General features: G+C 57.0%; 1 protein-coding gene across 8 annotated transcripts in view; it reads left to right on the forward strand.

Annotated features, from left to right (window-relative positions):
* The first annotated feature begins 557 nt into the window (after positions 1–557).
* LOC144943633 (kinesin-like protein KIF21A) overlaps positions 558–26734 on the forward strand; it is a 61259-nt gene continuing 35082 nt past the window's right edge. For 7 of the 8 annotated variants that reach the window (XM_078871271.1, XM_078871278.1, XM_078871277.1 and 4 more), the window contains exons 1-8: positions 559–1029; positions 15943–16165; positions 19215–19397; positions 20194–20343; positions 22185–22319; positions 23880–24053; positions 25300–25415; positions 25966–26161. In XM_078871271.1, the coding sequence (XP_078727397.1) occupies positions 992–1029; positions 15943–16165; positions 19215–19397; positions 20194–20343; positions 22185–22319; positions 23880–24053; positions 25300–25415; positions 25966–26161 (1215 nt within the window). In that variant the 5' untranslated portion in view covers positions 559–991. Of the gene's footprint in view, positions 1030–15942; positions 16166–19214; positions 19398–20193; positions 20344–22184; positions 22320–23879; positions 24054–25299; positions 25416–25965; positions 26162–26734 lie in introns of all 8 variants that reach the window. The other variant, XM_078871273.1, reaches the window with a different exon arrangement.

Raw genomic sequence — 26734 nt, forward strand, 5'->3', positions numbered from 1 at the left:
TGTGCACTGCACAACTCTACACCGCCCCACACGAAAACGCACAACACTGCACAACTCTACACGGCCCAGACTGCACGGCACCACAACTACACTGCACCACCCCATCCTGCACCACCCACAACTACACCGCCCCACGACTACACCGACCCCACGTCTACACTGACCCACGACGACCCCGACCCACGGCAACACCCACCCACAACTACACCGCCGCACCACTACACCGCCCCCACCGACCCACATCTACACCGACTCACAACGACCCCGACCCACATCTACACCGCCCCACATCTACACCGCCCCACATGTTGCTGCCCTCCAATCTACAGCCAATCACGCGCCACTGCCCCCGACTCTAAAACGCCCCGCCCCCCCGCCCCCATTGGCCGCCGTGCCGGCTCAGCGTCCAATGAGAATTGGACGGCGAGGCCCGAGCTCGCACGCGATTGGACGCTGCTGGTTGCGACGTCACGTGGCTGGGTTAGAGAGCGCGCGCGCGCGCGCACGCTGAGGCGAGGGGCGGGGCTCGAATGGTGGTGGGGGGGAGACGAGGTGGTCACGTGACGAGGAGCTGGAGGGGAGGGGCCACCCGGGGCCCACGAGACGAGAGGGAGGAGGAGGTCGAGGAGGAGTGAGCGGGGCGAGTAGCGAGTGGGTCACTGACGAGCTGAGTGGGGAGCAAAGGTGGAGGTGGTGGTGGTGGTGGTGACGAGGTGGAGGGCGAGTGAGCGGGAAGTGGGGCGAGCGGTGGGTCACAGGCGAGCATAGGAGGAGGAGGAGACGAGGTGGGGTAGCGGTCGAGAAGGTTTGACAGGGGAGGAGGCAACGCAGACGCGGGTTAACGAGTGGGTGCCGAGGGTTGAGGGTAGAGGTGAGGAGGAGGTGGGGGATGATGGGGTGGTAAGGGGGGAGGTGGTGACGTGACGAGGTGACAGGAGGAGCTGACGAGGTGGAGGAAGAGGAGGCGGCGCCTCTTCGTCTCCGTGGCTCCATGGCGGCAGACGACGGCAGCGTCCGGGTCAGCCTGAGGTAAATAGCCGCATCGCGGCCGTGGTGATGGGGGCCGTGGTGCTGGTGTACGTGGTGCTGGTGGCATGGTGCTGGGGGCATGGTGCTGGGTGTACGTGGTGCTGGGGGCATGGTGCTGGGTGGCCATGGTGCTGGGGGCATGGAGTGTGAAGTTGATGGGTGTCCGTGGTGCTGGGTGTACGTGGTGATGGGTGCATGGAGTGTGAAGTTGATGGGTGTCCGTGGTGATGGGTGCATGGAGTGTGAAGTTGATGGGTGTCCGTGGTGCTGGGTGCATGGAGTGTGAAGTTGATGGGTGGCCGTGGTGCTGGGTGCATGGAGTGTGAAGTTGATGGGTGTCCGTGGTGCTGGGTGCATGGAGTGTGAAGTTGATGGGTGTCCGTGGTGCTGGGTGCATGGAGTGTGAAGTTGATGGGTGGCCGTGGTGCTGGGTGCATGGAGTGTGAAGTTGACGGGTGTCCATGGTGATGGGTGCATGGAGTGTGAAGGTGATGGGTGGTCATGGTGCTGGGTGCACGGAGTGTGAAGTTGATGGGTGTCCATGGTGATGGGTGCACGGAGTGTGAAGTTGATGGGTGTCCGTGGTGCTGGGTGCACGGAGTGTGAAGTTGATGGGTGTACGTGGTGATGGGTGCATGGAGTGTGAAGTTGAATGGTGTCCATGGTGATGGGTGCATGGAGTGTGAAGTTGATGGGTGTCCGTGGTGCTGGGTGCATGGAGTGTGAAGTTGATGGGTGTCCATGGTGATGGGTGCATGGAGTGTGAAGTTGATGGGTGTCCATGGTGCTGGGTGCATGGAGTGTGAAGTTGATGGGTGTCCATGGTGATGGGTGCATGGAGTGTGAAGTTGATGGGTGTCCATGGTGATGGGTGCATGGAGTGTGAAGTTGATGGGTGTCCGTGGTGCTGGGTGCATGGAGTGTGAAGTCGACGGGTGTCCGTGGTGATGGGTGCATGGAGTGTGAAGTTGATGGGTGTCCGTGGTGCTGGGTGCATGGAGTGTGAAGTTGATGGGTGTCCGTGGTGCTGGGTGCATGGAGTGTGAAGTTGATGGGTGTCCATGGTGATTGGTGCATGGAGTGTGAAGTTGATGGGTGTCCGTGGTGCTGGGTGCATGGAGTGTGAAGTTGATGGGTGTCCGTGGTGCTGGGTGCATGGAGTGTGAAGTTGACGGGTGTCCATGGTGCTGGGTGCATGGAGTGTGAAGTTGATGGGTGTCCATGGTGATGGGTGCATGGAGTGTGAAGTTGATGGGTGTCCGTGGTGCTGGGTGCATGGAGTGTGAAGTTGATGGGTGTCCATGGTGATTGGTGCATGGAGTGTGAAGTTGATGGGTGGCCGTGGTGCTGGGTGCATGGAGTGTGAAGTTAATGGGTGTCCGTGGTGCTGGGGGCATGGAGTGTGAAGTTGATGGGTGGCCGTGGTGCTGGGTGCATGGAGTGTGAAGTTGATGGGTGGCCGTGGTGCTGAGGGCATGGAGTGTGAAGTTGATGGGTGTCCGTGGTGCTGGGTGCATGGAGTGTGAAGTTGATGGGTGGCCGTGGTGCTGAGGGCATGGAGTGTGAAGTTGATGGGTGTCCGTGGTGCTGGGTGCATGGAGTGTGAAGTTAATGGGTGTCCGTGGTGCTGGGGGCATGGAGTGTGAAGTTGATGGGTGGCCGTGGTGCTGAGGGCATGGAGTGTGAAGTTGATGGGTGTCCGTGGTGCTGGGTGCATGGAGTGTGAAGTTGATGGGTGGCCGTGGTGATGGGGGCATGGAGTGTGAATTTGATGGGTGGCCATGGTGCTGGGTGCATGGAGTGTGAAGTTGACGGGTGTCCATGGTGCTGGGTGCATGGAGTGTGAAGTTGATGGGTGTCCATGGTGATGGGTGCATGGAGTGTGAAGTTGATGGGTGTCCGTGGTGCTGGGTGCATGGAGTGTGAAGTTGATGGGTGTCCATGGTGATTGGTGCATGGAGTGTGAAGTTGATGGGTGGCCGTGGTGCTGGGTGCATGGAGTGTGAAGTTAATGGGTGTCCGTGGTGCTGGGGGCATGGAGTGTGAAGTTGATGGGTGGCCGTGGTGCTGGGTGCATGGAGTGTGAAGTTGATGGGTGGCCGTGGTGCTGAGGGCATGGAGTGTGAAGTTGATGGGTGTCCGTGGTGCTGGGTGCATGGAGTGTGAAGTTGATGGGTGGCCGTGGTGCTGAGGGCATGGAGTGTGAAGTTGATGGGTGTCCGTGGTGCTGGGTGCATGGAGTGTGAAGTTAATGGGTGTCCGTGGTGCTGGGGGCATGGAGTGTGAAGTTGATGGGTGGCCGTGGTGCTGAGGGCATGGAGTGTGAAGTTGATGGGTGTCCGTGGTGCTGGGTGCATGGAGTGTGAAGTTGATGGGTGGCCGTGGTGATGGGGGCATGGAGTGTGAATTTGATGGGTGGCCATGGTGCTGGGTGCATGGAGTGTGAAGTTGATGGGTGTCCGTGGTGCTGGGTGCATGGAGTGTGAAGTCGACGGGTGTCCGTGGTGATGGGGGCATGGAGTGTGAATTTGATGGGTGGCCATGGTGCTGGGTGCATGGAGTGTGAATTTGATGGGTGGCCATGGTGCTGGGTGCATGGAGTGTGAAGTCGACGGGTGTCCGTGGTGATGGGGGCATGGAGTGTGAATTTTATGGGTGGCCATGGTGCTGGGTGCATGGAGTGTGAAGTTGATGGGTGTCCGTGGTGCTGGGTGTACGGAGTGTGAAGTTGATGGGTGTCCATGGTGCTGGGGGCATGGAGTGTGAAGTTGATGGGTGTCCATGGTGCTGGGTGCATGGAGTGTGAATTTGATGGGTGTCCGTGGTGCTGGGTGCATGGAGTGTGAAGTTAATGGGTGTCCGTGGTGCTGGGTGCATGGAGTGTGAAGTTAATGGGTGTCCGTGGTGCTGGGTGCATGGAGTGTGAAGTTGATGGGTGGCCATGGTGCTGGGTGCATGGAGTGTGAAGTTGATGGGTGTCCGTGGTGCTGGGGGCATGGAGTGTGAAGTTGATGGGTGTCCGTGGTGCTGGGTGCATGGAGTGTGAAGTTGACGGGTGGCCGTGGTGCTGGGGGCATGGAGTGTGAAGTTGATGGGTGTCCGTGGTGCTGGGGGCATGGAGTGTGAAGTTGATGGGTGTCCGTGGTGCTGGGTGCATGGAGTGTGAAGTTGACGGGTGTCCGTGGTGCTGGGGGCATGGAGTGTGAAGTTGATGGGTGTCCGTGGTGCTGGGGGCATGGAGTGTGAAGTTGATGGGTGTCCGTGGTGCTGGGTGCATGGAGTGTGAAGTTGATGGGTGTCCGTGGTGCTGGGGGCATGGAGTGTGAAGTTGACGGGTGTCCGTGGTGCTGGGTGCATGGAGTGTGACATTGATGGGTGTCCATGGTGTCACTTGTCCATGGTGCTGGGTGGGTGTCCATGGTTCCATGGTGCTCTGGCTCAGACCCCACAGTACCCCCAGCATGCCGCCCCCTTGGGCGCAGCCGCACTGCGCCCTAACCGCTGCCCTTGGCCCCGTGTCGGGGCCCTGGCGGGGCCGGTGAATTATTAATGCCATTCAAGCCGCCGCCACCACCGCCACAATGTGGCCGAGAAAGTTTAGTTGGCAGGTGTCACCTTGACGATAGCCGGGATATGCACACTGGCGCACGTGTGTTGTACACACGCACACACACAATATATACACACACGCACGTGTCGATACGTACACACTTGCACGCACATGTGTTTGCGCGCGCGCGCACACACTAAGCACACACACGTCGACATCGTACAAAGACCTGTTGACACGCGCACACACAAACACGTGTACACATGCGCACACGCCAGAAACCCTGCCGCTTACAGTACACACTGTACACCACCCACACACACGCACGGCGTAGCCTATTGTGTACAGTGCGCGTGGTGCACAGAGCGAATGTTTCCAGGGCAGCCGTGGTTGTTCATGAGTGCGCGTGTGTTGTGTGTGTTTGTATTAATGTGCTGCACACAATTGCATGTGTCGTACGTACACTCGCGTACGTGTTGTGAGCGCGTTGTGTATACAGTGCGTGCGTGTGCGCGTGTGTGTGTGTTTACACACGCAAATGAACTCTACCTTAAATGAGTACCTGGTGGGGGTTCGTTAAACATCATCAGTATGTGGAGCGACAAAGGCGGACCAGCCCGTGGTGCTGGTCACATTCACCACCTCCCCGAATGGCGTGTCGTGCCGGCCTTTAATCGGTGTTTGCTAACACTACCAGCAAGTTGCTACCAACGGGTTTGTTTGTGGTGCCGTCAGTGTTTACGCACAACGACGCTTTAATCTCACGCTCACAATAACACCCTTTATACAGTGGGCAGTGGTATAAAGGTCGTCTCCATCACCCGTGTGGTCAGGAATAAACAGACACGCACACGAGTGTACACAGTCTCATATATACACCAACACGCATTTACATGACGTGTAACCATAGCACTGTATGTGTAATCGATTCCCACTGAGGATACGATGCCGACAGTATTGGCCATTCGGACGAGCAGAAAGCACAAATGTGCTCTGAATAAGGACCATTGCCCGAAACGTCTCATTCTAATATAACCCCCCCTCGCGCCCCTCCCCTTAAGGCGGCACACACGCGCAAGGGAGTGGTATTGACGCACGTGTTGTGTGTTCTGTTAAGATGGCACATTGCTCCATAGGGAGCCCCCCCCCGCCTCTCTGGTTCAGAGAGAGGGGGGAGAGGCATTACGTCTGCTCAGCCTCCTACATAATAAATGCCTTACGGTTTACTGTGCATTGTGTTGTGCCCATTGTGTTTGCTGTACTGTGTTCGCGGGTACAATTAACTCTCCCGAGCCTCGGGGGAAGATAGTGGTGCGTGTGTTTGTGTTCTGGAAACACGAGGAGCCGTGCTCGCCGTGCTTTGCTACGAGCCCAGTGACTCCGAGCTCAATATCTGCTCACGGCCAATCACTGTGGCGAATATTTGAACCGGTGCTGACCCTCCCCTCCAGCTGGTGTGACGTGTACACATCGCCACGGGGGAGACAAAGGCGGTCGGGTGTGGTGCTGGCCACCCACCCCCTCGTGTGGCGTGCCGGCCTTCATAGGTGCTCGCTTACATCACTTGCCCCAACAGTCTGTTAAGGCTTTACGTGGAGAGGGGGATCTTTATACACCCATACCCATCATGTGTGAAGTACGTATGTGTATGGATATTATGCATGTCCAGCATAATAAGTATGGCCACACAGATGTACGTGTGTCGATGTACGCGATGTACTGATGGATTGGTTAGCTCCCCGTGATGTACCGGGGGAGGGGGGGGCGTCTTGGGCGAGTTATTTGACCATACTTCACCACGCTGTGTACAGTGTGTCCGTGTGTCCGGCCCTTGTGCTGTAGAGTATCTCTGCATGTTGCAGGGGAAGCAGTGGCTGTGGCCCTCTCGACACCACCACCACACAGACGCCCACGCCCGCGTCCGGGCCGCGTGGCGGCGGTGATTAAGAGTCGGCATTAAATTGCACTCCTCTAATTCCTCGCTCTTCATTGGCCGTGCGAAATCATCATCGCCAGGACCTTTTGCTCGAACGCGTTGGGGGTGGATTTGGGGCTTCTCACGAGCGAATTTAACGCGAGCGACGTCAGAACACCAGATGCCTCCAGTTCCAGGTGGATTTCAGAATAGGCTGAGATGCAGCGATGGGCGGGGGGTTGATGGGGGGGTTGTAGAAGAGGGGGGTTCAGGCGACGATGGCAAAGAGTCCCACCACATCCACCGAGATCCACCGCACGTGCGCACGTGCCGCGTTTCACTTCCTCCTGCGTACAGGCGGCCGGGTGGCTCAAGAGGTCAGAGCGCTGGAGGGTCGCCACCGCCGAGGTGCTGGGTTCTCGGGTCCAGCGAGCCGGTGGACTCAGCCTCAGTCGTCACTGACTCGCGTGGAGAACTGTAGGCTCGCACAAGAGACTCCGAGACTCGCGTAGACCAAGCTGTGGTCAAACCGGGTTCTCCGAGTGTCGTAAGTTGATGGTCTCAGCCCAGTCACCAGTGACTTGCACAGAGAGCCATGGACTCGCATAGAGACCCAACGAATCAAACCTGGTCCTGGAGATTAATGAGTTGATGCTCTTTGCCCAGACACCGATGACTGCACAAAAAATAAAACCCATTGCAAGAAATGCTATGGATACAGTGAACACGTAGGCTTTGGTTCATCAGCTTAATTGCTCTGAGACTGTAGCTTATTGTTTTGACTGTCACGTGATGAACGTTAACCGTCGGTGAAAGGACGTATGGTGGGGAAGCCATCTCGGAGGTAACTCTACGATGTCCTCTAACGTGCAGCGTTCGCTAAACACAACGCGCGCGTGGTGTTGATCTGCGAGATACCCGACTGGGTTCGTTGTGTCGTGGCGTGACGCCGGTTGCCCAGTCACGATGGTGTTGCGGAAAAGAACGACGAAAATATGTTCCTATAAAATGCCCTTGCGTGTCAAGTGCCGCTCTCGGAACAAAAGCCATGAGCTCATGGCCATCCGTCCGCACTCGAGGTGCAGAGACGGGACAACTCGTGAGAACGGGCAGATTAAGGTTGTGACTCAACCATCTGAAAGGATTGCACATCGAGGGCAATTTCAACATGTGCAGGCTATTAATTAGGTTCAGTTGGTTTTGATTAAACGGCGCCTCTAATTAGGTTAGAGCTGGTGGAGTGTGAATTACCTGTGTGTTACGGACATTTTGGGGCACGCGTTTTGAGTATTCTCTCCGGCTAGGAACTGTGTTGGTTTTTTTTTGTCGCTCGTAGTGACGCAACGTGCGTTGAAAGGGGCTCGGTGACGGCCGCTGTGTGTGGCGTGGTGGTTGATCAATATCCTAACCATTGACTCACAATTACATTTTGGGGTCAGATCGCGTAAGTAAAATGTGCGTCGTAAATGTCTGCCCACTGCCTGCCGATGCTGGCTGTCACGACCGGCGAAACGTTCGCACTCAATTGTTAAACGTGCATGGGTCCTCTCCAGCAGCACTGATAAATTGGCAGCGTTTGCTTACGTGACAACTTTATATTAATCAGTTGTGTCAGATGGGGGAGCGTGTACAACACACATTTTTACTTGCGCGATCTGATCCGAGAGGTAATTGTAAGTGATAATATCGTCTATAATAGAGGTTTTTCTAAATGTGTCGTTAAACCCACCACCACCCGACACAGCCAACTAGTAAGGTTTCTCACGTAAACAGAACATGCCAATTCTTTACTAGTACAGCAAAACCACAACATTTACAAACTTGAGCACAACGTTTCGCCAGTAATTACAACTAGCTTCATCAGGCGACAGGCAGTTGCACAGGGTCCACTTAACCCATACGTGCGGCCGATCGCACAGGAACCCGCTTCCGTGTCGAGAGGCAGACTCACGGCCGCCACCTTCGTCGTGACGGGGACACACACGTCGCGATGCCAGCGGGTTGCTGGCGACGAGGATGCATGGGGCCGATAAGGCGGGCGGTAATTTTTGCGGTTTGCCTAAACTGATTTCCCGTATTTCCAGCCGAGCGCTACGGCGGTGATAAGCGCTTGTTTTAAAACGGCGAGCGCGCGGGCGTTCAGTCACGGCACACCGAACGTGACGAAAATAAACTTGCGAGTGGCTTGTGGTTAAAATAGCCCCTGCTATTATAAATCTGCTGGCGGACCCTCACAGCCGCGTTCTTTGTTTATCCTGTAATCGGTGCGCGGGGCGGGTAGAGCGCTTGGAGTGTTTATTCTCTCGCTCTAGGAAGCTGACTGTCTCTTATCATCGTTATTATTATTGTGGCACAAGAAAGTGGAGAGCGTGCTTGCAATGCTTCTGCGTCGCACGCCGCTGCTGTCAGGAAACCCGGCTGCTCGTGCCACTGCGTCTGCGGGTGGGGAAGTGCAGCGTGAAGCAAAGTGCTCTTGCAAAATATCGCGGCCAGGACTTTGGCGGGCGGGTGGGTTGCATCAGTGGAATCATCTGAAATATCAAGTTTATCATCGCTGTGTTTCACTGCAGCCTCTACGCGTGGCCAAGTCCACGTCACGGAGCTAAGGTTGGCTAAGTACGGTGCGAAAGAAGTTCAACAGACATACAAAGCAGTGACCACCCCTCTACTGTCCTCCGGCGAGTTGCCGGTGGCGCTGGAGTTTGGCCCAGACACCCAACTCTTGAACAAACTCTACGTGGACACGTCCTCATCTCAAACGGAAGACCACCCTCATGAAGTGTCCCGTGCGCTCCTTACCCCGCTACACACGTAGACACACACGTAGACACACACGCATCTGATGGCGTTGTATCAGATAATTCTCTAGTTCGGTTTTTGGAGCGATGCGGTGCATGCAGTAGACGGCTGTGAGGCTTGTGTGTGAGGCAGGATGCGAGGAGGCAGGATGCGAGGCGGCAGGGTTCGAGGTGGCAGGGTGTGAAGGGGCAGACCGTGAGGGGGCTGGGTGTGAGGCTGGGTGCGAGGGGGCTGGGTGTGAGGCTGGGTGCGAGGGGGATAGGTGTGAGGCTGGGTGCAAGGGGGCTGGGTGTGAGGCTGGGTGCAAGGGGGCTGGGTGTGAGGCTGGGTGCGAGGGGGCTGGGTGTGAGGCTGGGTGCGAGGGGGCTGGGTGTGAGGCTGGGTGCGAGGGGGCTGGGTGTGAGGCAGGGTGCGAGGGGGCTGGGTGTGAGCCAACGGCGCCTGACGCGCTCAACATCGTTACGGACTGATAAACAGTTGCGTAGGCCACACACTCGAGCTGTCAGGAGTAGTGATGGGATACGTTGGGGGCTGATGGGATGGGCTAAAAGGCGTTATCGGGCGCGGTGCGCGTGGTGGTGTATTGGCGTGACCTGTCGCTGCGGTGCAGAATCACGCTGCCCTGAAACGCAGCGCTGCAGCAAATTGGAAACTCCGCACCTGGTCAAGTTTCCCAACTGTTGCCAACATGTGTCACGATAAAGACAAGAGATTCCTCCGCGTAACCTTAACAGACCCTTTGGGCACGGGCTGTTAGCGAGCATCTGTGAGGGCCAGCACAGCGCAATTTTGGGGGGTGGTGTGGCTGGCACCACACCCTTCGTATCTCCAGCGGTGACGTTTTACACACCGCACCAGGTGGTCGTTTACATTGATCGAGGGGGGAGGCCCGGGTACGACGCAGATTTTCGTGAGCGATGTTGGTGCCCGCGAGCGGGAAGCGAAATCGGGCCACCAGGTTTGTATCGCAGTGCGCTGACCACTGCACTACCACTCCCTGTGCGTTGGCGCACACATTAACACGCAATGACGCAGATATTAAGACACACAGTGAGGAGGCCGGATGGCTCGGAGGAGGGAGCAACGACCCGGCACCACTTTCGAGATCCTGGTACTGAACCCAGGCAGCCGCCTACGGTTAAACTGGTTTCTCAAGTCCAGGGAGCCGATTCGCCTCATCCTGGTCACCGATGACTGGCACAACAAAACCGACACGTTTCATTTGTTCTGTATTTAACCTCGCCTAAAATTCCAGCCGTGAGAATTAAATATTGCGGTTTGACTGTCATGAGACAAAAACTTACTCGCCCGTAGAGTGAGCAAGCAGGTGGTAAAGTGTTGCCCCCCAATGTGTAGACCAAAGGTTCCTTGTAGAAAGGTTCTCGGCGGTAGTTCCGTGATACCCGCTTGTGTGGGACCGTTGTCTAACACTCGGGGTTGCACTGTTCCACGTGAGAGATCCGTATATACACGAGATGGCACCGATAGCGCCGTCGGAGTAAAATTAGCGGGTGAAATTTAAAATCCCCCTCGCACACGCTCTCTCATCGCCATGCCCAGTAAATCCGCAAAACCAATTGTGAGTGGCCGCCCCGCGCTGGGGGTGGAGTGGCGGTTTGCGACCAGCGACGGGCAGGATCGTCTGTGATGGTGGCCTCAGGCCCGTGTCCTCTGTGCGTCTCACGTGGGGTGGCACCGGTGCCCCGGCGAGGTGGGGAGCACTGGCTCACGCTCCATCTGCTCGAAAAGCTGCTCCTCGTCACCCCCCCCCCACCTCCCCCCATCGCGCTGCACTGATTGACGCTGCGTCATCTGACGGGGAGGGCCCCTGCGGCTCGGCGATTACGTCTTGACTCATCCTGCAGTGCTAGCGAACCGTGGTGGGAGGTGGGGGTGGAGGTAGCAGTGCAGATAGCTTAGATCTGTAATGGATCCTTGTGACTTTATCCACTGTCCCCCAAAGAGCTTGGTCTTTAAGTAGTGGAGCCCCCCCCCCTTATACTTTATTCAGGGCACTCCCCCCACCCCCTCTCCCGGATCCTAAAATCTTCTTCTTTCATCTGGCGTTTGAAGAAAGCAGCAGCGTTGGCAGGGCTACAGTTGTATTGTTAATGTTGTAGCCATGCCACGGCATCCGGGGCGGTGGCGGAGTGGAGGAGTCCGCGTGTTGCATTGGGCCTGTTCTGAAGACGAGGGGGAAATAATCGTCACGGTCAAAGTGAGGTCCTGGAGCTCAAATGAGCATGGAGGCATTGGTGCTCATCTCCCGTTTACAGCCCTGCAGAGATCGTGGAGGAATTTCCGCATGCCTACGACAGGGGACGAGCTATTCGTGAGAACAACCGTTTGATATCAGCAAAAAGTGGTGCTTATTTTATCGATCCCAGAGGGTGCCAAGATGGCGGGCCAAGTTAACCTCCAAACGGAAACGCGAGCCACGCCGCCTTCAGTGCCGTCAACGGATGCGCCCCGCAGCGTAAACCCAGCAGCAGCTGGGGCCACGCGGTGACCAGGAGAGGGCAGCACAGCAAGCGGGCTGACGCACCAGTCCGTGCGGCCTTTTCGCGCGCGCGCACGCACGGTGCGGTTTTCCTCCAGACCAACTCCGGTTTCCTCCCGCGTGCAAAAATAAAAGACTTGACCCAAATATCTCGATGCTTGAGCCTCCAGAGAGAGAGAGAGAGTTTCGAGGCCTGGCGAGCCTCTTCTGGAGGAATAAAAGGCAGCGTTATTATATTTAGACGGCGGAGACGCGCGGCGTATGCGGTGCGACACCACGGCGGTGCCAGCTCCCCCCCCCGGCCCCCACCCTCTGGTATCGTGCGCCTGTCCCGTCACCTCTAGCCCATGCAGTGACAGGGCAGCAGGAGGAGGGAGGAGGAGGCCAGATGCCGGACGGACGTACGTTGCCCTGCCCGTGTGTGCGCACTGTACCTGTGTGTGCACGCGCGGGCCATCGCGAGGTCAGGGTTCGCGAGGTCAGGGCTCGCGGGGGTCAGCTGATGCCCCCTGGATAGACGCTCACTTCGTCCTCCCTCCTCCTCTCCTTACAGGTGCTGCCCAGTTCATAATGACAAAGACAAAGATTCCCCGTTTAGCCTTTAACAGGCTGTTGGAGCAAGTGCTGTGAGTGAGCACCTACGAAGGCCGGCACGGCACACGAAGAGTTGGTTGGTCAACACCACACCCAGCCGCCTTTGGCTCCCCAGTGCTGATGTTAACACACCGCATCAGGAACTCGTTTCAGGCTGAGTTGACCTATGGGAAACCCAAGATCAGTTGGGGTTGATAGGGAAGTGTGTTAACCACCGCGCTGCTATTCTCCGTTAATAAAGATTCTAAATGGCCACACACACGTGCACACATCTCCTTCAGTAGGCCAACTACTCATCCTCCACCTGCTCTTCTTACAGCCGCTGCCTCATTCACGAGGGCCACACGTGCACACATCTCCAGTAGGCCTGTGGCGATGGCGCCGCCGATTCTAGCAACTCGGAGTAGCTTGGCTCGACGCACCGAGCGTTCACCAGTTAAGTGTACTTACAATCGGTGTGGGCTTTCAATCTCAGTGTGACATCATGTGACGTGTGCTGATGTTACGGAGCGCGATCACCGCTCGTTGCAGAGGTTGGCGGTTCGAGCCCGGCAGGCCGCCATGGTTAATACTGCTGCATGAGTATGAACTGTAAAATACCAAGATGCACCCTCCAATTCACTCACAGTGGGCGTTATAGGTCCCGTGACATCATCCGAAGAAGAGTAGGCCATTGTGTGCCGGCGGTGCCGCGGTACAGATTTGCCAAATATAACCCTGGGAACCACCCCTGATAACCTGGGTTATAAGAGTTGTGTGTTTTTATACGAAAACTTGGCAGGACCCTCCTGAAGAACGAGTCTTGAGGCTTTCCTGGGTAAACAAGTGTACTGATAGCATAGCAGCATGACCTTGTGATATGTACATGTGGTCACTAATCTGGGCCTCTCCCTCTCCAGGTCTCTGACCTGTTCACGTTGCTCTTATTTCACTCATCTCTTGGTTACTGTCCTCTCGCCGTGATCCTATGCTAAGCTATCCGTGGTCCCACTAATCCGCATCTCTTTGTGTCTCGGAGAGTCTTGTCTCTCGGTCGGCTCGATGCACTGCTCGGAGGACATTTGCGGGATGGTCTGTGACCGGGCGGGAGCTTGAGCCATGAACCTGTTCTTATGCGTTGCCCACTGTAAATCGTTACTGCTGAGTTTAGCCACCTCTGAAGGGAAGCAGTGTCCGCCTCTGACCCATGTGGTGCATTGTCCAATTATGTTATCAGAGTGCTCCAGATTGCTTTTCTATTGAACGGCCTGTTAGCAGCCCAGGGCACATCGTCGTACTGGTGGGGAAGCTGCCAAAGTTCGGCCAATCAGAAGAGGCGATGCCGTACCTTCCTGCAAACTCGATTCAAGATTGCGACGCGTGCGCTCATTGGCTGAGAGGGTGCGTGATGTCACACCGCCCTTGCGAGGCTCTTTGCATCCTAACTCGGAGCTAACGTCCGCCTCTGTGCCTGTAAAACGCACCGGTGGCCTACGGGGGGGGGGGGGGGGGGGGAGGTGGACTTGTTGGAATCGCCGCAATTTCACCAGTAGATGGAATCAACCCATGGGGAGATGCTTGAAAGAGTTGCCCGTTTTGCAAGGGCGACCTGAGCCGTGAGTGTCATCGCCGCGCCACTGCACATAATTGGGGTGCTCTGCGAATGCGTGCAGTAGATTATGCATTTAACTCAGGGTTTGTTACTGGGTCAGTGGATTTAATGGCAAAAACTAATCCTGTAGGCAAGGTGTAAGCAGATGGTTTGCGTTAATAGGAGGAGGAAAGAGGATTAGGGGCCTCTGTGTCGTGGGGCGTAACAGGCGCTCGGCGGCGAGACTGCGCGTTGGAGAGATGACGCGCACACACACCTCGTCTGTTTTCGTGAAGGGCCTCTTTAAACAAACCGGCGACTTCCCGAGACACCCCGTGTGCGTCCTGCCATTGGGCCGCGCTGAGGCCGCGCGGGCCGGGCGACCAGCCCCACCCTTGGCGTGTATATAGAGCGATGTTTAGGTTTGTGCGGACGCGAGGCCCTGTCCCCAGGCCACGTGGCCTCTTATCTGCTCGCGAAATTGAACCGGGAGTTTGTTGTTGATGGTTGGTGCCGTGGCCACTGCTGGGACCGCCCGCGGTGGTGGCTCCGCTGTGCGTGGCATGGCGTAGCCTGTAATTCAGTACTGGGGAGGCAGCAGCGAGGGTTGGTGGATTGCACAGATGTTGCGTAACTTCCCGTGGGCATTAAGTTGCCTGCCATTCCCTGGTTCGTCAGGATAATGCTTGTGTTGCGATCGAAACGTCGTGATTTTTTTTTTATCTACGTAACTTTACCAAAAGACCCAAACAGTAGGGTAATGCGGTAGAGCAAGAATATGGACTCCACCTGTTCCGTCTGTATGGAATAGAGTGTTGCCCCTTCGCATGCTTCTTCACACATATAAACACTGGCTAATTGATCCGATAATGCCTTAAATGGTCGAGAATTGCCGAGCTTAAACCATTGTGGGCGCCAGCTCTGCCTTCCTGTTCGTTTGGGGTTCCTCCTCATGCGTCTGAGCCGTTCTTTCTCAATGATTGCGAGTGAGCGCTTGTGCGGCAGTGGTGGCGCATTACAAGTTGACATCATCATTGTTACAGCGTCCACAGTTGGGACAGTGGGGCTCAGAAAGTGTAGCGGCCACTCAGGAGGCGTGGCCCGTCCGCGTGTTGAACCGGACACACCTCGACATGTGGTGAAAGTGTTGGTGCCTTCAACCCCCGGGCGTCGTGGCCATCCGCTTCGCTCACAGTGGACGTTAAAGATCCCCGTGATCTCTTTCAGAGAACATCAGGCAATTGTGTGGCGGCCGTGTGCGTGAGTTGGTGAGTGGACAAATGAGTGGGTGACCAAACGGGTGGGTGTTTCGGTTCATGGGTGAGTTGGGTGAGTCTGCGGGTGGGTAGATGTGTCAGTGAGAGGGTGAGTTTAGGTAGTGAGTGAGTGATGGAGTGATTGGGTGAGTAGGTGAGCGAGTGTTTGGTTTCGTGAGTGAGTGTGTGCCTTAGTGAGTGAATAAGTGAGTGATAGAGTGGGTGGGTGACTTTGTTTGTGTTTGACTGGGTCTATTTGTGAGCGGGTAAAGTGGTTGGCGAGTTTGTGGGAGACCGCCCAGCCAGACCTCGGGAGGTCGCTGTGTTTCTCCGGTGCAGCAACTGCGATATCTGGCGCAGGGGCAGGAGGCGATGAGGGCGAGGAGGGCGAGTAGGTGCGGCAGAGGTCGCAATCGGGTACCCGATACCCGTACCCTACCCGATACCCGGCCGGGTACGGGTAGCCGGGTATCGGGTAGTGTACGGGTACCCGATTGTGACCCTGGTGCGGCCGGGTACGGGTACGGGTTAGGAATCGAAACCCGTTTGCGACCTCTGAGGTGCGACGATGGCATCGGTGGCTCAGGCCACGGTGACGTCGCCACCTTCTTGGCCTGGACAGGTGGCGCAACCTCTCTGTCTCTCGGTGGGCGCGTCACCGCACATTCACCCATGTCCCGGACGTGCGGTGACGCCGTTGTCTTCCTGTATGCGCACTCCCGGTGGCAGGATTCGTCCCCAGCTGGCCAAGGAGAAGATCGAGGGATGCCACATCTGCACGTACTTGACCCCCGGCGAGCCCCAGGTGGTGTTGGGCAAGGACAAGGCCTTCACGTTCGACTACGTCCTGGACATGAGCTCGACGCAGCAGGAGATGTACGCGTGCTGCGTGCAGCAGCTCATCGAGGGCTGCTTGGAGGGCTACAACGCCACCGTGTTCGCCTACGGCCAGGTCAGCCGCCACTCACTCCGCCATTCACGCAGCGCCCGTGGTTAGAGGCTCCGTTTCGTTTTCCTGGCCGGTGGCGGAGTGGGTAAAGCTTGTGCCCTCGCAGCTAGAGCCACCCGGGTTCGATTGCCGACTCAGGCGCCCATGTCCGTGTGGAGTTTGTGTATGTGCTTTCCTCCTGTTCTCCAGAGCGTGGGTGAGTGTGAGTGAGTGAGTTGTTGTATGTTCTCTCCCTGTTCTGCAGTGTCATTGAATGTATGCGAGTGAGTTTGTATGTGCTCCCCCTTATTTAAGCCTTCGTCTTGAATGAATAATGATTGTGATAGTCACGTGTAGTATTATACGCAGCGGCGGTGACGTTCATGCCGATTGCATTTCTCAAAATCGCCGAGGAACCACAGACGAGTGGGAAGGCGGCAGCAGCAGCAGCAGCCGGGCGGTGAGGAGCCAGCACCACCAATGACTGCCCAAGCTCTGCGCTCCTCTCTTTTCCCCAGACGTTGTCAGCCAATTAATCATTTGTTTATGTGTGGGAGGAAGCCGGAGTACCCGGAGAAAACCCACGCGTGCGAGACGGTTAACGCTCGATCCCATACAGAAGGGACGGACGATGTTAGTCCGCACTCTGCTTTTGCGCTTTCTCCTGGAGAGCCGCGGTATGGCACCTCCTTGAGGCCCACCCACGGGAAAGGAGTTCCGCGATATTCGTGCAGTGATCCACCAACCCTCGCCACCTCCACAGTGCTGGGCTACAGGCCACGTGCACAGCCAACGCCCCAAACGAACTGATCGAGATGCGCGAGACATCGTCGGCCCTGTGCAGGGCCACCCGGGACACCTGAAGGGGCATTAAACTGGAACGAATCTGGACGAACTCGGAACATTCGTGTAACCGCATTGTGAGTTGTGCTCGTGAGCAAAGCAGGCAGCGATGTAAATGTCATTTCTGAGCTACGAGATTAGGCAAGTGGAGGCATTGGAGATCACATTGCACAGCTTGCGATAGCATTCTATGGTGTGCGACCGCGTGCGATGCCACGCGATTCCGAATGGGCTGCATTTGGGCAGAGTCACATTACACGGAATGGCCTCGCTTGAACGCGTCTTCTGGAATATTTCTTAAAATGAAACCTCCTACCAGGGCGCCGTGGTGCATGGTGCAGTCTCCGACCGGCCCCTCTGCTGTGAGGAAGGGGCCGCTTGCCCGACACGTCGCCCGTCATGGACGCGTGTTCCCCGCAGCGCCACGGCGGCGTGAGTTTCGTGTCATGACTGTCGCAGCAGCAACAGCAGCAGCATCACCATTTTTTTTATTTTGCTACGAACATGCCGGGTAACACGGCCGAAATGCTGTAATGGTGGTGCTCCCTGGCGCTACTCTTCAACTAATATTTTGTTTCTCAAGCGTCAAACTCGCTGTTAGGCGAGGTGGACCGTATCTATGAGATAAGCGCTATGGATTTTTTCCCCGGGGTTTAGAGTCGTACGGCGGTGGGGGCAATGGAGACGGTCGGGGCGGTGGGAGCGATGGGTGGGGGTGTTGGAGGCGGTGGGGATGAAGGCGGCCTCTGCGCCATGCTGGAGCGCGCGCCCGCTGCTGCCAAGCGCTGACCGCGTGGTCGATGGAGCCATCGATAACCGCTCCTTGCCGTGCCCATTATCTCGATTGAACCCGTCCGGCACAGTCACTCGCTCGCTGTCTCGCTGTGTGCTGCCTGCTGCTGCTCGCGTTATTAATCGGAGGAGTGGCCCTCGCCTCATCCTTGTTCCGGGAGCTCTCATCCTGTTCCGATAAACGCATTGTGCAGACGGGCGTCCGTTTCGCTCCCCTCTGCGACCCTGTTATAAGGAAATGATTGTGACGATAGGAAATAATGATGGTTATTGGCGTGCGTTAGCCATGAGGACGTCACCTCACGGGCAAGCGTGCTACCGCTACAGCCAGCACTTCCCGGCGAGGTGGCTCACAGCGGCGGAGCGAGCTGCTCACATTCGCGCGGTCGCAAGTTTAAATCTTGGTTGCGGTGCTCGACTTAACCCATCATCCCTCCGTCCAGGGGTCGATAAGATCAGTACTTCGTGGGATGTGAACTCACAAATTTCATCGTCCAAGCCACTCACTATACCGCCGAGCCGGCTGTATTCCGGTTGAACATAAACAGCAGCAGCAGCAGCAGTGATACTCGTTGTGAACAGTGACCGGCCTTCAGTGCCATCGATAGATGCGCCCCCGCAGCGTAAACCCAGCAGCTAGGGCTGCGCGATGGCAGCATACCAAGTGGGCTCACGCAGCCGTCCGTGCGGCCTTTGCACGCATTCACGGTGGGGTTCTCCCCCAGACTAACTTCGGCTTCCTCCCGTTACGTAAACAACAAAAAAATTAGCACAAACTTGTCAACGCCGTGACCTCCTGGGAGGTGCGAGCCGCACCCTGGCCGCCGATGCTCCGCTGCCATCGCCGCGCCGCCACGGTGAGCCGTGTCCTCGCCCTTCTACGTCACAACACCGGCGAGGGCTTGAGAATGAAAATCTTACAAATCCCCACGAGCGTAATGGCTCGGGTGCGGGCGAGAGCGAGCGAGCGTGCCCGCGGCGTTCAAAATTCTTCTCGCCCTAAAAGCGACGATGCTCTTGTCCTGTCACGGCGCGAGGCATCCGCCCGGGGAGGGTGGGAGGGAGGTGGGCCCATCGCTCTCCCGGGTGGGAGGTCGCCGCTGCTACCGTGGAGCGGGCCCTCGCCTGTCTGCTCGCCGCCCACCCTGGGGGGATTAGCGGGAGGGTGGGAGCGGAGGGTGAGCCGGCGAGGGCCGGGGGACGTCGCCCGGCCCCTCGTGCCATGGGTCGCTCGCGAGAGAGAGATACTTGGTGAGGGAGACGCGTGATAAGAGAGATGCATGGTGAGGGAGACACGGTGAGTGAGGTCGACAAGGTGAAGTTTAGGGTAATGCGGTGAGAGAGACTCGGTGAGGGAGACGTGGCCAGGAGATGCAGTGAGGGAGACGTGGTGACGTAACATGGTGAGCGAAACCGGCTTGCGCTGTGTGTGGTGCAGACGGGCTCGGGCAAGACGTACACGATGGGCACGGGCTTCGACGTGGCGGTGCAGGAGGAGGAGCACGGCATCATCCCCCGCGCCGTCGCCCACCTCTACGCCGGCATCGAGCAGCGCCGCCAGGAGGCCCTGCAAAACAACCTTCCCCCGCCCGACTTCAAGATCAGCGCCCAGTTCCTCGAGGTGACCACCCTGGGCGGTGCCTCGCAGTGCCGAGCTCCTCGGTTCGATTCCCGTCTCGAGCGCCTTCTTGTGTGTGGAGTTGGGTGTTTTCCCAACGATCTGCCGAGTGCGAGTGAGTGCGATTAAATGCGTGGGGAGCGGTTCGCGCGCTGCGATACAAACCAGATGACCTAAGTTCGATTCCCACTCATGGCCAACACCAGTAACGATTATCTGTACCGGTTCTGGACCTCCGCTAGGTGTACTGAGCCTCAAATGAGTACTTAGTACGATGTGTAAACTTCACCATTAGGGAGACAAAGGTGGCTGGGTATAGTGCTGGCCACCGACTCCCTCGCGTGCCGTGCCGGCCTTCATAGGTGCTCGGGATCTTTGTCTTTGGCATTTGTACATTCTCCCTCTATGCTGCGGGGTGTGAGTGAGTGAGTGTGTGAGTGGAGGACACTTCACGTGGCCTCAAGGTGCACATGGCCTGGCACAAGTGTCGTGGTGACGTCGCCACCACTTAGTAGCGAATGGTGGTTGTTGTTGTTGTTGAGTGGAGCTTGTATGATTTCCCCCTGTTTTGCATGGATTTCCTCCGGATTCTCCGGTTTCCTCCCATAGCTAAACGCATGCACACTACAACTGGGGTCAGCCAAACATCAGCAGCAGGGCCCTGCACACTCGCGTGACTCTCCTAAGTAATTGATTATGAAATAACAACACACAAACCGACCGAGGACATAAGATTGGCGCCACGAAGAGCGTGTGTTGGAGCGACGTGGTTGCTGTATTGGATCTCGTGTGTCCGCAGCTGTATAACGAGGAGGTGCTGGACCTGTTTGACGGGACGCGAGACGTCGAGTCCCGCAACCGCAAGTCCAGCATCAAGATCCACGAGGACGCGGCGGGCAGCATCTACACAGTGGGCGTGACCACGCGCGCCGTCGCCACGGAGGAAGAGGTCGGTTGTGCCCTTTGACCTCGGCGCGTTTGGGGGAGCTCAGGAAGGGGGGGAGGGCGGAGAGGGCCTCGGGGTGGCCTCCCGTGCGATGGCCCCGCTTGCGGTCGTACGTGGCGCACGGGCCCTGTCCGGTCACGCCGTTCCCATTCGTGCCTGGGGGTGGGGGGGGGTGGGGGGGCGGGGGGGGTGGGGGGGGTGGGGCGGGGGCAACGCGTGAGGTTGCGGCTCGGTTCGGTGTGGCCCATGCATCACGGCCACTTGCTCGCGGAGTGGGAGAGCGAGACATTTGTTACAAGTTCCGGCGTTGTCACGTTTCATTTGTCAGTCAAAACAATCGCTCTGGGGGAGGGGAGGCAGTGGGGAGGGGGGGGGCAGTGGCAGAGCATGCTTGAGCTGATTTACTCCGTTCGCGAGCTGTGTTTTTCCGAAGATAATTACACAGCTCAGATAATGACACAGCTCGTAAGAAGAAGGCCACGCGGTGCAGAATGTTCTCATGCTGCCAGGAGGCGAGATAAGGGGAGATGTGTTTGTCAAGAGGGTGTTCTCCCACCGAACGCGTGGGAGGAGCGGCGGCTGAGAGATTACCGGTCGCGGCGTCTCCTGCTCATCCCTGGCCCCCCGTCTCGTCTCGTCGTGACTTCTGCTATTTGATGCCTCCAACTTAATCCTGCGGTCTCGCGGAATGTGGCGCAACCGGAACGCGGAACGCGCAGCTGCCTGTGATTTACAATCGCGGCTTAATAGGCGCAGCGTAAATATTGTTGATTGCCGTGATCGCGGTGCGGCGAGGGAGGGACGAGGCGGGTTTCGCTTGGCGCTCGATGTTTTCTTGAGTGGCTACGACGGGGAGACCTTGGCAGCTCTTTAGCACGTCCTCGTTGAGTGGCACTCGCGTTCCCCGGCCAGAGAGCCCCCACCGCCACCGCCGCCATGCGTGAGAGATTGGGAGAGTGACGCGTTTAATATTTAATTTGGGCTTTCACGACAGCACTGTTAGTCCCTGGGATTAAAGTGGCAGGTCGCGGTGGGTGTTGACCATGCTTACGAGGACAATGCACGTGTGTGTGTGTGTGTGCGTGCGTGCGTGCGAGCGAGCGAGCGTGCGTGCGTGCGTGTGTGTGTGTGTACGTGTGTGTGTGCTATGAACCTGGCGACACGAGTTCGATTCCCGCTCACGGCCAACACCAGTGACGATTATCTGAACCGGTCCCGGCCTCCCCTAGGTCGACTCAGCCTCAAATGAGTACCTGGTGAGGTGTGTAAACATCGTCACTGGGGAGACAAAGGTGGTCGGGCGTGGTGCTGGCCACCCACCCCCTCGTGTACCGTTCTGGCCTTCATAGGTGCTCGCTAACAGCACTTGCCCCTACAGTCTGTTAAGGCTATACGGGGGATCTTTTTTATCTTTGTGTGCGTGTGTGCGTGCGTGCGTGCGTGTGTGCGTGCGTGCGTGCGTGCGTGTGTGTGTGTATGTGTGTGTGTGCACGTGTGTGTGTGTGTGTGTGGGGAGCGGTCGTGTAGCGGTTGGCGCGCTGTGCTACAAACCTGGCGACCCGGGTTCGATTCCCGCTCACGGCAAACATTGGTGACGATTATCTGAACCGGTCGTGGGCCTCCCGTAGGTCGACTCAGCCTCAAATTATTACCCGGTGCGATGTGTAAACATCACCACTAGGGAGACAAAGGTGGCCGGGTGTGGTGTTGGCCACCCACCCCCTCGTCTGCCTTGCCAGCCTTTATAGGTGCTCGCAAACAGCACTTGCCCCAACAGTCTGTTAAGACTATTCGGGGGATCTTTGTTGTTGTTTGTTGTCATGTGTGCGCGTGTGCACACACAGATGATCCAGTGCCTGAAGCTAGGTGCCCTGTCGCGCACAACCGCCAGCACGCAGATGAATGTGCAGAGCTCCCGCTCGCACGCCATCTTCACCGTGCACATCTGCCAACAGCGTGTGTGCCGCTCCAAACCACAGGTAAACCACCCCGGCAACGCCGCCCCTCACCTCCGCCCCTGTTCCATTCACATGCCTGGCTTCTGTACGCACTGCGCATCTGTTTGTAATGCTCGCGTCCATGCGTGAGCAGCAGGGGAAGAGGTGACTTTTAGGATTAGGCGGTATTAGTTTCGCTGGACTCAGGGAACCGTGCCGAACCGCCCGGCAAGCCCAGGGGCAAACGTTCACACGCCCACCGCCCACCGCCCACGACGCCGCGCGCTCGCTCACGCGGGACCCCGGCAATCGCTTGCAACTCATGGCAACATTTGAGGGTTTGAAAGGGCAGCACATGGGCGGGCGCCACGTGTTGCTGTCGAGGGGAAATATTGGCCGATTGCCGCTGCCCCCGGCAGTTTGACTGGAATGCGGCCTTTTTCCGGTGCAGAATGGTTGATGGCACGTCAACAGCATGTCGAAGCCGGGCCGGTCCGGCCTCCGTGAGCCTCGCTCCATGATAGGCCAGGTGGGAACAGGGCCCACTCATCGCGGTTTCCGCTGACAGCTTTAACGGCCAGAGCAGTGCGTCCGTTACAGCTATAAAAGAAACGCGCCGCTCCGTCGCTTCCCGTCAGTAGTGGTGGCGCGTCACCGCTATTCATCTCCGCCAGCGCGATCACCGAGGTTTACGTTCCAACGCGGAGACGCGGTCGCAGAGACGCTTGAATGCTCGTCGCTGTGCGGCGATGGGAGATGATGTTTCTGCTCGTGGCTGCGCGACTCGTTCAGTGGCGTGCGAATCCCCGTGACGCCACTGAACCGTCCACAAATCACCACAAAAAACTGCAGACTTACAAAGTACACACGTTTTATTAAAATAAAAACATGTGTATATAATGTCACTCTGCGAACTTCTTCAGAATATAGAGGCCACGCTACCTCGCTTGTCATTGTATACTTGTGCCTTCGAGGATGCAGCGTATTTTACACGTGAAATGTTGAGGTGTTAACTGTGCTTGTGCATCACTGCCAACGCAGCAGCAGCATCAGGTGATATAATCTGTTTTATGCAAAAGAAGGCGTGAAGGCTAACCAGCAGTCGGCCTGATAGAGACAAAAAAAACACGAGAATCGACAGGAATGGTTTGTAGCAGCGCGACCTCACGGCAACCGCTGTGATCAGCATCAACCGGACCCAGATTTCACAGCGATGCACGTCGCTCTAGTATAAATATTCTGCTGTCACTCACCTTTCGGCGCCGATCTCTCGTAAGGGCCGGCTTGCACGGAGAGCGCGACGACGGCACGCGTGGTTGTTCACCCGCGGGGCGCCATTCCCACGCCCGTCACTGCCTCCGCACAACAGGGCCTCGAGGTGCTGCGGTTGTGTTGTAACTCAAGTGGGCGGTCGGCGTGAGCCGTGGCACGTCTGCAATCAAGCCGTGGCAAACGACGTCACGGCTACGTTGCCAGACGTGGGAAGCTATGCCGTGGCTACGGTGCCAGCCGTGGAAAGAAGACCACGGCCGTGGTGTGGGTGGGTGGTGGTAGTTGACGGGACTGCACATGCACACTCACGCCCGCGGCGTGTTTTTGCAGGACGCGGAGGAATACAGCAACAGCGTGGAGGCCTCCTCCTCTGCCCCCATGAACGAGCTCGAGGTGCTCACCGCAAAGTTCCACTTTGTGGACCTGGCGGGCTCCGAGCGCCTCAAGCGCACGGGCGCGACGGGGGACCGCGCCAAAGAGGGCATCTCCATCAACTGCGGCCTGGTGCGTAGGGCTTCCGCGGCGCCGTCTCGCCCGCGTCCCCGTCGGTTTGTGGCCGTCTCCGTGTTTGCGTGCAGGCCGACGTGATGCGCGTGGTCCACGAGCTTTTTCAGCCTCATCTCCAACTGGAGCTCATCAGCACTGCGTCTGGCATTCGCTCGGTTCTCACAGCGCAGGGCGATTGTCACGCAGGAAGGCCCTGCTGCTGTGGTTCACAGACGCAGGCTGCGGTAGTTTCGCAATAGAGAGGGGGGAGGTGCTTACTGTGTGTGATCTCAGTTGAGTGATTGGCGGTATATATTTTAGAATATGGCAAATATGGACCGTGACGTCGGCACACAGTAGCCGATTCATTTTGAACAATGTCATGGGGTCTTGAACATCCACTGGTCAAGCGGAGAGACGGACACAGTTACTGACCAGAGGCCCAAGGGCCCTGAACATCAAGTGGCCAGCAACACTTTTGGCAAGATGTTGACTACCTCGCTTGGTATACAGGAGGGTGTGCGTTCGATCCCGACCCTGACGCCTATATATTTGGAGTTTGCATGTTCTCCCCGTGGTCACGTGGATTTTCTCAGGCTCCTCCTGTTTTTCCCTCCACATTTAGAAAGATGCGTTTAGAGTATTTGGCTGCTATAAATTTCCACGTGATGAGCCACTTATTTGAGCTATAATTCGTGGCCAGGTCACTTCTGCAAAAGAGTTATATAGCTCAATGGGCATTACTTTGTAAAAAAAATAGTTAGTAATAGTACTGTTATCAAAGTTGTAATGGATAAGAGTTTCTGGAATTGAGCCAAGTTATTGTTGTAAGAGCTTGGGAAAAGAGACAATACAGGAGGGAATTCCACAGTGGAGCAGTGCGAGGGAAGAAGCAGAAAGGGAATTGTTGTGACCTGCAGTGTTGTGAGTGAGTGCGTGAGTGATTGATTGTGTTCGTGAAAGAGTGGGTAATTGAGTGAGTGGGTGAGTGAGTGGGTGAGTGAATGAGTGGGTGAGTGATTGGGTGAGTAAGTGAGTGAATGGGTGAGTGAGTGAGTGAGTGGGTGAGTGAGTCTGTTCATGACCTGCACTGTGGTCTTGGATGAACACGGTGTGCATGAAATAACATAATCGGCAGTGTCTGGTAGACTGAGACCTCAACAGGGCGTCCAGGGCGCGGTCGGTGTGAGGGTCGCTGGCCCGCCGGCGCGTGGCCATGCCGATGCCCCGGTGCTGACCGGCGCTTGCGTGCGCGCGTGTGTAGCTGGCGCTGGGAAACGTGATCAGCGCGCTGGGCGACCAGAGCAAGAAGGCAACGCACGTTCCGTACCGCGACTCGAAGCTCACACGCCTGCTACAGGACTCTCTCGGGGGAAACAGGTAGCGGCCACCACTCCTCGGTTGACTCAGTCTCAAATCAGCACCTGGCGGCCGGGCGTGGTGCTGGCCACCCACCCCCTCGTGGTGTGTCGTACTGGTCTTCATAGGTACTCGCTAATAGCACTTGCCCCAACAGACTGTTAAAGGCTAAACAGAGTGTCTTTGTGTAGCCACACACACACACACTGTTATGTCAGCTGCATGCCCAGCCACCTCATTCTCAAGCAGCCTTAGGTTGAATAGAGGGGGCTAAGCAGGTGCGGTATGGGATAGAGAAGAGGTGGGCTGATGCGGTCCAGGAGGATCTGGAGCTGAGTGGACTTGCTGACGACTGGTACCAGCGGTGTTAGGGCAGAGAAGCGACGCTCGCAACAATGAGTGGAGCGCCGGGCAGTTAAAACCCGGCAATTTGGCACAGCGGGCAGCATGGGTAGTGCATCCGTCAGTCATCTCCGTCAATCCACAACATCTGGGTCTGTCCCGTGACCTGTCAGCTGCGAGAGTCTTCCACACCTAACTTAATGGTGGCTGTTGTTGCCGTTGTGTGCAGCCGAACGCTTATGATCGCGTGCGTGAGCCCATCCGACCGGGACTTCATGGAGACGCTGAACACCCTGAAGTACGCGAACCGCGCGCGCAACATCAAGAACCGCGTGATGGTGAACCAGGACAAGACGAGCCAGCAGATCGGCGCGCTGCGCGCCGAGATTGCCCGCATCCAGATGGAGCTCATGGAGTACAAAACGGTGGGTGGAGGTGCCTCATCGTCATGACGACGGTGGTCATGATGATCATGATTAAGATGATGCCCAGTAAAACCTCGCTTTAGTCTCACGACTCTTTTACAAGATGATCCTGCCACGTTTTTGCGGTAGGGGGTGATGATATCTGCTGTGTCTAATCCCAAATGTATGTATGAATGTATGTTCAACTTCTTCCGCACCGTACAAGTCATTTGCGGTGTAATTTTTTTAAATTGGCGATTGTGGACCGTGATGCTGGCACACGATGGCGTCACGGGACCTCTGACGCCCACTGTGAGTGAAGGGGGAGGGCACGTCGGAGGGCACGTCGTAGTATCCTACACCCTACACCCACCACCGTGAACCCAGTATCCTGCACTCAACACCCTGCACCCAGCACCCTGCACCCACAAACCTGAACCCAGCAAAATATTTCACCTGGAAAAACTCTGGAGGTGGAACCCCTCGTTTGCAGTGACGTCCGGGGCTCTTCAACAATAGCGACGGCTCTGGGAGGCCTTCATCCAGCAGTGCATCGAGCCTGGCTGATGATGATGATGACGGCAATGAGGTGGA

This window comes from Lampetra fluviatilis, chromosome 32, assembly GCF_964198595.1.
Source record: "Lampetra fluviatilis chromosome 32, kcLamFluv1.1, whole genome shotgun sequence".
Lineage (NCBI taxonomy): Eukaryota > Metazoa > Chordata > Hyperoartia > Petromyzontiformes > Petromyzontidae > Lampetra > Lampetra fluviatilis.